Below are 10,711 nucleotides of genomic sequence, written 5' to 3' on the forward strand. Positions count from 1 at the left end.
AGGTCTATGGGGAACAGGGGCTGGAGGCCCAGGGCTTGGGGACTGTTGCATGAAGGGGAGGGAATGGGTGTGTGAAGGGTGGGGGCGGATGCAGGTGCTTGCCAGCTCTGGGGAATGGTGTTTAGTTAGGTACAAGGGCTACAGCAGGACATGGGGGCAGAGGGGAGGTGCCTGCCCTCCAGCGGAGGAAGGGGGGACCTTCAGGGACAGTGGGGAGCTGCATGGCCATGCTAGTGGAACCGGAGACTGATACTCAGGAAGGACTTCTGGGAGACACTGCCTGGGGAGAGGGGGTGGGCATAGTCAGGCCACCTAGAGCGGCACAGGAGCCCCAGCCTGAGGCAAGGGTGCTACAAGTGTCCCCTCCTCCTCCCTCCACGGAACGAACAGTGAACTTCTGTTTGGTCCGGGGGATCGTTGTAACTCAGAACACTTCCTGCAAAGTGTTCTGGTTACAGCAGGGACTGCACATCTGTCTGCACCCTAAAAAATGTACCCTGTTGGGACGAAGTATCTCATTCCTCCAGGTAAGAACTCTCTGACTTCAAAGCATTATTTTTCCAGAAGTTACGCAGCTTTTGAAGCCTTAAGCATTTTGCATCTGCTCTGTTTTGTAACTTAGTTTAAAATATGTTACATTATTGTTGTATATTTTCTACCACTTTCCTCGATCACTAGAGTAGTTGCATTTACCTTTCAGCCTAAGTCTCACTTCGACATTGGGAAGACATGTAATGTAAATGACGATTAGGTCCAAGGAGTCTGACAGGCCTATGGTGCTTTTCTATGGTTGTAGGAGGGAAGAAGAAATTCAGTGTCCTGTCCCCCTGCTGTACTAATATGTGATAATACATCATCCCCTCACAAATTCACATTTCACAACAGAATATCAAGCTGTGATTGTTTTGTGGCTCTGTTTTGTGGCACTCTTCTCAACCCTGATTAACAAAATGTCTCTTCCAGCAGTTATGGTTGAGTATCACAAATGAGCCTGGAATATCCACACCAGCTCAGTGTCCTGCGAGGCGTTTATTTTAACTTTGTTCAATAGTTTCATGTCACAAATATAAAATGTCTCTTGCTGATGTTGTTAATAATTCACTAACATAGAATGATTTGAACTATTCTAGCTTTCCATCAAAGAACGAAGTCAACTTGGCTGAGGAGGAAGAAGAAAAGAGCATCTGCAAAGCTGGAGGAAGGGGAAAGTCTATGGAAGAAATTGGGATATCAGAAACAGTGAGACTTTCATTGTTGAGCCAAAGCACAGATCAGCTTCATCGCACAAAAACCCTACATATCTCACCAGCACCCGGACTTGAATTGGAGAAAAATAACACAGCTACAAACCATCAAAGCAGTTTGAAGAGGCCTAGGTTTGCATCAGGAAATCTGTCCAAACAAGCAAACACTGAAATCACTGTTGGGCTCAAGGGATCAGATACAACAGTCCAAACACTTGAAAAGCTTCTTAGCACAGCAAAGCCCTATGGCATTTTCTTCAGTACAGAAAATCTAACTCCGCAATGCATCTCCTTCCTGGGCACACTGCAATCTCCACTGGTATATTCAGAGTCTCCTCTTCAGTCTCCGTTGGCCATGTCTCCTGATGAAGACAATGTTTTCCTAAATGACAGCTCTACTTGTTGCTTAGAAATAGCTTCTCCTTGTCTTCATGGACAAGAAATGCCAGCATCTTCTCTTACTGAATTGTCTTTACAAGTTGCCTCAGTGGGAGAGCAAAGCAAAGCAGTACAAAAAGCCAGGTAACCTTTCTATTCCTAGCCTGAGGAAGAAAATGGTTTGTTTCTCAGTATGTAACTTGATATGTGAGCTTCAGTATTATAACAGATATAAAGCCATACTAGTTACACAGGCTTGGAAGCATCACTGCCTTTCTCTACAATAGGGGCAGGCAAAATATGTCCTGCCGGCCGAATCCAGCCCACCAGTCCATTCTATCCAGCTTGTGGGGCCCCTAAAAAATTTAGAAAAGTTATATTCATCTGCTCCTGGTTGCCTGTCAAAGATGACAGGAGCCAGGGGCAGTAGGACACAGGGGAAACTGGCGGCAGGACCCAGCATCAAGGCCTGCCGAGCCCCACCCCACCCCACCCCCAGCTGGAAGCCTCTGCCTCCTGCCACTTTCACTGCTTCCCTGACAGCCTGCTGGCTGCTCCAGCACCACGTGGCCCCTGGCTGCATTGTGGGACCATGGGAACATGGGGCCCATGCCGGTAGCCCGGGGCCAGGAGCGGGAGGGGGGGGTGTGAGTGTGCATGCGTGTGCATCTGTGCAATGAGGGAGGGGGAAAGAGAGACAGAGAGCAATGAGGGAGGGACAGACTGTGTGTGTGTGTGTGTGTGTGTGTGTGTGTGTGTTCATAGGATGAGTCCCACATGTACACCGCATCATACACATGCACCCATACACCCCTTTCACACTGCCATACACGCAGACACCCACACCCCCTCACACGCTCCAGCCACCCTTCCCCACACATATGCCCCCACAAACCCCATACTCACCCAAAAAGTACTTTTGGGGGCAAGGGGAGGGACATCTGGTGGCAAAGGTCAGGGGTTAGGGGGTGGGACTTCTGGTCACAAAATGGCAACCAGGGGACAGGACAACTGTCAAGGGGCGGGGCTACCCATGCAGCCCTCAACAGCTTGCCAAAACTTGGTAAGTGGCCCTCTGCCCCAAATAATTGCCCACTCCTGCCCTACAGCCTTCCTCCCAGTTCTCTCCTCATAAGACTCATTCCGTATCAGAGTTGAGGAAATGGTATTTTCTATGAAACAAGTTCCTGTATATAATAAACTCATTAACTGGTATGAACATTGGAAAGGTTAGATATCCAAACTGTTTGCCATGTGGTTAAAGGCTAACTTTGGTATGCAGTTACCATCAATGCAACCATGAATAGAATAAATATGCAGGCAGTTACGTTGATCATTTATATGTGCAATTACATCTATTCACACATCAAGAACCATAACTGCATAAGGAAACTGGCTGCATAAGCTATATATATATATTGTGCATTCAGCTTGACACCAACATTTTTACATGGTGTAGGCCTAAATGAATTGTAAAAAAGACATCTGTTGTTATTCTATATAGTAAATTCAGTCTGGATAAAATCATTTATCCCTTACAGTCATTATCCTCTGCTTTCAAAGATTTTTTTTCAAGTGCTGGGTCAGAAACCTTAAGTTTTAAGCGTGGCCAGGAATTGATCCTAATTAAAAGCAGAAGTTTTGATTCTTCAGAATACTAATGGAAATGATTAAACAAATATCTTGTTTCTCACTAATACATACCATTTATTCAAAACAGCCCACAAAAGTTCAATAGTTGAACAATTTCATCTTTGCCTAGTGTCTTCTATCATATTTGGAGCCGTGTATGTGAACAACAGATATAAGACTGGAGACTGTGGCTACATTAATGTACGTTCTGATTCCTGGGCTACAAGAGCACTTGATATAGAAATAAGAAAAAATTAAAGTTTCTTAATTTCTCCATAATGCAATTGTGTCACAGATGCTGCTTTGGAGAAAATACTGGAGAGAGTTTTCCTTCCCAACAGGGGGCAAAGTTAGCACACACTAATCCTGATTTTTCTTGAACTCTGATAGAGCAGGTCTCTGGGTTAACTAAAGTTCAGTCATGTCTCTTGAGGCTGCCCTGTTTGAAACTGATCCTGAATTACAGCAGCTGATCGTCTCTGCAAGTCTGCTCCTGCAGAGTTTACAGCTCATCAAAGCATCAGCTCTACGGGATTCAGCAGGAGTTTAGCTTCAAGCCTGTGGAGCTTGGGCAGTCAGCTGAACTGAAGCTCCCAGTATTTAAATACCCAACTTTTCAAAGCTTTCACATGCTGCCAAATCATTGACAAAGGCCTATAAATCGTCCTTCCTGTCCAGGAGGTCCACTTTTCACTGGCTGGGGTTAGGCTAGGCTGGGGTTTGCTATGAGAATTCTGCTAGATTGGGGTGGGCAAAATAGGGCCTGTGGACCAGACCCGACTTGTGAACTGATTGGGTCTGGCCCATGTGGGGGTGGGAGATCCCTGCCAATTGATTGGATCCAACCCACAGCTGCCCCACAGTGCTCTGCGTGGGGCTGAGCCCTGCCTGAGGCAGCACACGCTACACTCCAGGCTGTGCCTGCTGGCCCAGCCCCAGCCCCAGCCATCATGCACAGCTTCTTTTGGGGCTGTTCCCAGTGCAGCTGCTGCTCGGCTCCCCTCAACTCCAGCAGCGGCTCCTCCTGCTGTTGCTGCTCTAGGCCAGAAGGAAACTTCAGCCAGTTGACTCCTGCCCCAACGCCTGGGACTCCAGCTCCAGCTCCCAGCTGCCTTCCACCCACTCTGCCACTGAGTAGGTGGAAGGCAGCTGGGAGCTGGAGCTGGAGCCCTGCACTCTGGGGCAGGAACTGCCTGGCTGAAGCTTCCTCCCGGCTTGGAGCTGTGCAGCAGCAGCAGGAGAAGGAGCTGCCACTGGAGGTGAGAGGGCGCAAGCAGCAGCCCACCCCACACACACATGCACAACCCCTCTCCCCCACACCTCACACACATCTCCACACCCTCCCCATACCTCCCCCACAGGGCAGGGGCCACCCTGTGACCCCACACTATGATCCGGGCCTTGCCCGCCCATCTTGCTCCTAAACACCATTCCCTGCCTGCCTGTGGCCCCATCCCACATAGGGAGTTTTGGGGAGTTGTTGCAGTGGGGCGAGGGATGCTGACTCAGCCCGCAACAACTCATCAAAACTCCCTGTGTGGTCCTCAGGCCCAAATAACTGTCCACCCCTGTACTAGATGCACTTCTGGAGCTAGGAAGGGATCTTTCCCTCACTTCAGGTTTCTCAGAAACCTCCCAAGAGTCCCAGCGACCCAGTGGACAGGCTGGAGGTAAAATTATTGTTGCTGTGACTTTGCAAGTACCCTGTGCAGGAGATCATTGGAGATCTGGGTTCCTTAATAAAGCAGGTTTGGAAGTGGATTGTTACCCGGAGGAATTCGCTGTAGAAGAAGGGGAATGCTAGTGGTCTCTCCACACCTGATACATGAAGAAGAACAAATCCTTCTTCCCTATCCTCTTAACCTTTTGTATCTTAAGGGAAGGCAGTGGGGTCCCAACAATAGTCTTGGGACTAGATTAATGGTATGGGGCTTAAGAGTAGTCCTCCCCCAGTTGGAACAGATTACAAAGAAAGAATGACTTACACCTGACAAGTTCCTGTCGGGTAGGATAGTTCCCAGATATATTACTTAATAAAGTTGCAGCCTTGTTAAACTGTATTCCTAATCTCCTGGCTGTCTTCCTATTGACAGTATGATGGCAAGGGGGTGAGGTAATGACTTTGCAGATGTCAGGACACGTGTCATAAGATAGAGATTTCAGAAAGCCTTCATATTTGGGGTTGGGCCAGGAAATGAGAGATCAGCAGGGACCCCGAAAATTCAGCTGCAAATTTAACAGGACCTACCTTTAGAGTCCCCCACTCTGTCTCAATGCCCCAACTAGCCACAAACAAAGCAACCACTTCCCACCAGACTCAAGAGCTTATTAAATGGAGACCTACTAAATGGTCCCTAGGATTGTGCTGTGGAGTTGTTTAGGTTCTGTTTAATTTAGATTAATAACAGCCATCACAATGAATGCAACTTCTTTTATTTCTTGTAGTCTCCACATTCTTGAGAAAGATGGATCCAATCTCAGAGATGGCAATGAAGGGAATAAAGACAACGGAGCTGGAAATACATGTTGTTTGGATGTCAGGGTGGTAACTCCTGAAATGCCTAGTCCAGTTCCCAGAAAAGGAGATGATGAAGATACTCAGGTGGAAGAAGAATGCAAAGGAAAATCTGTGGTGGGCAGTGCTTTATTGAACACTCCTAGGTCACAACTAGGGGCTAATGATATTGCACTTCTGCAGGACAATGTTACATGCTGCCATACAGCATCATTGGCTCAGTCCAATTCAGGAGAAAAAGATGAAACTAATAGTTCATCCACAAATGACAAAGCACAGCATGGCAGCCATGATCACGTTTTTCCAGAAAAGCAGACAGACTTACCTGAAAAGAAAATGAAATCCTCTGAAGACCAGAGATATGAAGAACTTGCTATGGAGATCATTGCCGAGGACAAGTCTCTGGTTGATGTCCTTATGCCTCATCCTGTTAGAAAAACTGCTCTAGATCTGATGGAGGGACTTTTCCCTGTTAACATTTCAATGTTAGACAGATCATACAGAAATAAGGGAGCTAAGACAAGAGAAAAGATGCAGTCTGTCCAGGAATATGAGTAAGTACAAAGATACGGATATATTGTTCCTTAAACTATCCTGGTGTATGTCCTTCCTGCATGCCAGGGAGCTGAGAACTCCTGAGGGGTTGGTAATGCTTTTTAAAAATTGCCTACAAATGTTGGGACCCTGTTTTGGTTTGCACACTAAGGGGCATTGGAAGGTGAGGTAGCTTCCTTTGTGCATAAGAAAGAGCAGCAGGATACTGAATGAAGAGGCTGAGTTGTATGTAGGCAACCATAGGGACTGGAATAGCCACAATGGTGCCCTGGATGTGTCAAAAGCAAAGGGCTGAACTGGACATGCTGTCACAAGGGCCCACAAGAGTAATTTCAAAGTAAAATCCATGCAAATCTTATACTCCAGATAGTTTCAGGGATTAGAAACATCCTGGGGGGTGGGGGGGGAGGGGAAGAGGAGTGCTTCTGAAGACTCTGGAAAGGAATGTGACTAGGAAGCACATAGTTTGCATTGCATCCATCTTTCCCAATGTTTATTTTCTGCTTCAATAGCAGAAAAAACAGTGAATGTCAAATGGAGCCAGCTCCTGAAACCGAACACAGTCCAGATCAGAGGACAGAAGATCCCATGTCAAACACGAACCAAGTCCTGATTAAGAGCAGAGATGCCTCAAATGACCTAAATGACATCACTTCCAAGAAAGTAGGTGGATGAACCTAAAAAAGACTTGTATGGTTACCTTACAGTATATGTTAGCATTAGAAGAAAGCAGGTTGATTGATTGATTTTTATTGCTGTGTAATTGTTTCACAAAGTGCCTTGGCAACACTTAGGCCAAACTCATCCTTTGTATAACTCCATTACTGTCATGATAAATCTTGGTCCATTGATTGTAAAGGGTGTTGGCTGAATTCTGACCTTTTTTGTTCAAGAGGCACCTTCCTAACTGGTCTCCTTGCCAGATAAGAACGGATTGTTCTGTCTGAAGTAAGTGGGCAGAATCAGCTGCATTTTCCTTGCAAAACCAACTTTGTGCAGTATCTGACTCATAATTTTACAGTATTGGATTTGAGCCCTTAATTGATGACATTTGGCAACCTAAGTTTAAAATGATCTTTACATTTAGAGAATGTAAAGCAGTGGCCTATTAGCTTTTAAAAGCACAGAGAATAAAGATGGTGCTGGAGTCTATCATTCCTAAAGCTGCAATGCTCTGCTTCTTTACACCCTGTTCTTCAAAAGAGCTAAACTTGCTAGCTGTAGAAAACTAGCTAAATTCCACCCCAGGTGATTTAGTCGGCCTTCCTAAAATTGTTCCTGTTGAGGGTGTTCTGGTACGAGCTGACATACTAACAGCTCATTCCATGCCAGAGCCGGCTGCATTTCAATGAGAGGTGGCGCAGACTTTCTCCTGTTCTTATGTCTCAGCCTTCTTCCATAATGACCTTTAGGAGTCTGATTGCCATCTCAAATGTCTTCAGCAACCTGCCAAGTCTGCCTCATTCAACTCCTTCCTAAGAACTCATTTCTGCTATGTGGATTACAAGAAATGATTAATCAGTTTTTAACCTTTTGTAATAAAACCATCATATTGTACCCAGGCCTTAGAGCGGCGGTGGGTAATTATTTCAGCTGGAGGACCGGTTAATAATGAGTTTTGGTTAGCTGTTGAGGGCTGCAAGGGTAGCTCCACCCCTTGACAGGTGCCCTGCCCTGTAGTTGCCATCTTGGGACTGGAAGTCCTGACCCTACCCACTGATTTTTGCCACCTGAAGTCCCTCCTGCGAGTACTCCTTTGGCAAGGGGGGTTCCCAACTTGGAACCAGAAAAAAAACCAAATCGTACTAAAAAAATCAAACATCTATTATAAGATATTTTAATATCTTATATATATTTAGGTCAAAAAATATTTTTGTCCTGATTTGTGTGTGTCTGCATTGTGTATATAGAGGTGATCACATAATAGCACAAAATACAGTCTTATTCCTGTATATTGTGTTAGGTGGGAGGTGGGGGATAAAAGGGGGGTGTATTTGGGGAGTGTGTGGTTGGGGACTGGGTGGGTATGTATGATGGGGTGTGGGTATGGTGGGTGGGGTGTGTGGGTGTGTATGGGGAAGGGTGGGGAGTTTAGGGGGGTGGGTGCAGGTATTGGTGTGTGGTGGGGTGGGGGTGTAGGAGGGGTGTGGGGATATGGTGGGGAGTGGGAGCGTGTGTGGGGACTATGGGAGGGTATAGGGGGCTGTGGGAGGGTGTGGTTATGTGTGTGGGGGATGGGTCCTCAGAGTCCACAGAGTGTGCGAGTCCTCAGAGCTGCATGTGCTGGCAGCGAGCAGGGCCAGCCCTACCTAGCCCCATAGCCTGCATTTCCATGCTCCTGCCCAAGTGCCTGGCCCCATGTGGCAGCAGGGTTTGGGGCCGGGGCCACCCCGCCCCATAGTGCACAGTCCCCATGGTCCCACCCAAGTCCGCAGAACTGCATGTGGTGGCAGGGTGCGAGGCCAGCCCCAGCAGGCCCCATAGTGTGCAGCTCCTGCCTAAGTCCTCAGCTGAAAGTAGTGGCAGTGTGTGGGGCTGGCCTGGCTGGGCCCCATAGCACACAGCACATAGCACCATGCTCCCAGCCCCTTTTCTCCCAGTGGGAGTCCTTCGCCCAGCCCAGTGGGACCCTTAGCTGAATTCCTATTCTGGCAGGGAGGGAGGCTGGGAAGAGCCACAGGCTTGCCAGGCAAAAGCCTTTGCCAGGCTTCTGCAGTGCCCCTGCCTTGGGGCTGGGCTGGGGCAAGCTGGGGTGGGGATGCTTGTTTAGCAATCAGAGCTGCACCTTCTGTGTGGAGGCACCAGCTGGCAGAGGGGCAGCAAGAGCCAGGGCCCTTGATCAGTCTTTTGGTTTTCTGAGGGGCCCCATGGGCCAGATGGAATAGCCTGGCAGGCCGGACCTAGCATGCGGGCCGTATTTTGCCCACCCCTGCCTTAGAGAGTAACCATGTAAGCTTTGGAGCCCTTTTGGCCTGTATATGGCCCTCACCAGTTGTTATAGCTAATTTAGATTGCAAGCTCTTTGAGGCAGGGACACCAGCTTTGCTCTCAGGCAAGTTCCAGAAGCTTTCTCTTGGAGCTGGAAAATAGATATAATAATATATTGTTTATAAAACCTTTAGGAGTTTGCATATTACTTTCTTTTGGAAAGGCTTGAAATCATTAAAGATTTATAATATTTGGAGGAGATGATGATGTGTGGGAAAATCAGTCTCTAAACAGTTGAATTCTCTGTGGTAGTAACAAAGACTCCAATTTATTCTTCTCCCTTTAGAAGGAACTCATTTCTAGCATCCAGTCAAAATTGCAGACCCTGTGGGAGGAAAGGGAACTTGTCCTATCTGAAACAAAGGAGTATGAGGTGCGTGGCAAAGAGCTGGAGGCTGTGATACAAGATTTCTGCAAGCCCAATGAGTATGAGCGCTACATGATGTTCATCGGGGATCTGGAGAAAGTGGTGAGCCTGCTGCTCTGCTTGTCTAGCCGTCTTGCTCGAGTCCAGAACGCCATGAGGAAGATTGATGAGAACACCGATGCCGAAGAGAAGGTGGGTCACAAGAGGTTTGAGGATTTAGTCTCTCTATTCCTCTTACACTTGTGGTTCAAAATGAGCTGCGAGTCTGCCCCTTTGACTGAGAATTTTAGAGGTGAGAATAAAATCACACCCAAATCTGAAGCACCCCCTACTTTGCCAGTATTTGTTTGACATATTTCCAAAGCCAAATCAGAATGAGCCTCATATTAAGGGTAATCCCTCCATCGAGGAGAAAACATTGGTTCTATCTTGGACACTTTTCCTATGTGCAGCCAGAGTGCAAGGTGATGGTTGGAACAAGTAAGGCATGCAGAGATAGTGAACTACTTGTGTCTTTTTTACTTAGTCAGCAGAAGCTATTTAAATTGCTCGACAAAGTGTAGGTCAAAATCTGTTTTCCAGATTTCTTTTTCCACTGAGATTTATTTCTTCTGAACTCAGTAATCACTGCCTTTGCAACCCTATCTAACACAACGGTCTTAACTTACTGAAAAAGCAGTGTTCCTAATGCAAGTTACTAAACTCAGATTAGTAATTTAATTCCTGTGACTGTGGCCTAACTTGAATAAATTAACCTGTGGCAAGTCAAGCTGTCCAGATTTTAAAAAACTGAGAACATGTAATGCAACCTCTAAGAATGAGGTAACCCCTAGTGGGATGACTTGGGGCAAACACCAGGCTTGCACACTCCATTTCAGCGCACAGCCTGTTTGGATTCAGCTGCCACTGTGCAGTTTGCTTCAGTTCATGCTTTGAAGTTCCCCTTTCCATTCCTGAGTCTGTGGCCTCAGCTAATTCAGGTTAGAAACGCATCTCTTTTTGCACTAAAGACAAAACTATTATGGCCCAAAC

The 10,711-nt window shown here is 46.9% G+C and overlaps 1 protein-coding gene across 4 annotated transcripts in view; it reads left to right on the forward strand.

Moving 5' to 3' along the window:
- The window catches only part of SHROOM1 (shroom family member 1), an 86,343-nt gene that overhangs the window by 72,566 nt on the left and 3,066 nt on the right, over window positions 1–10,711 (forward strand). For 3 of the 4 annotated variants that reach the window (XM_019478564.2, XM_019478562.2, XM_006263404.4), the window contains 4 exons: window positions 1,131–1,766; window positions 5,700–6,323; window positions 6,837–6,987; window positions 9,599–9,871. In XM_019478564.2, coding sequence (XP_019334109.1) covers window positions 1,131–1,766; window positions 5,700–6,323; window positions 6,837–6,987; window positions 9,599–9,871 — 1,684 coding nt within the window. The remainder of the gene's footprint in view (window positions 1–1,130; window positions 1,767–5,699; window positions 6,324–6,836; window positions 6,988–9,598; window positions 9,872–10,711) is intronic. The other variant, XM_019478565.2, reaches the window with a different exon arrangement.

This window comes from Alligator mississippiensis, chromosome 9, assembly GCF_030867095.1.
Source record: "Alligator mississippiensis isolate rAllMis1 chromosome 9, rAllMis1, whole genome shotgun sequence".
NCBI lineage: Eukaryota > Metazoa > Chordata > Crocodylia > Alligatoridae > Alligator > Alligator mississippiensis.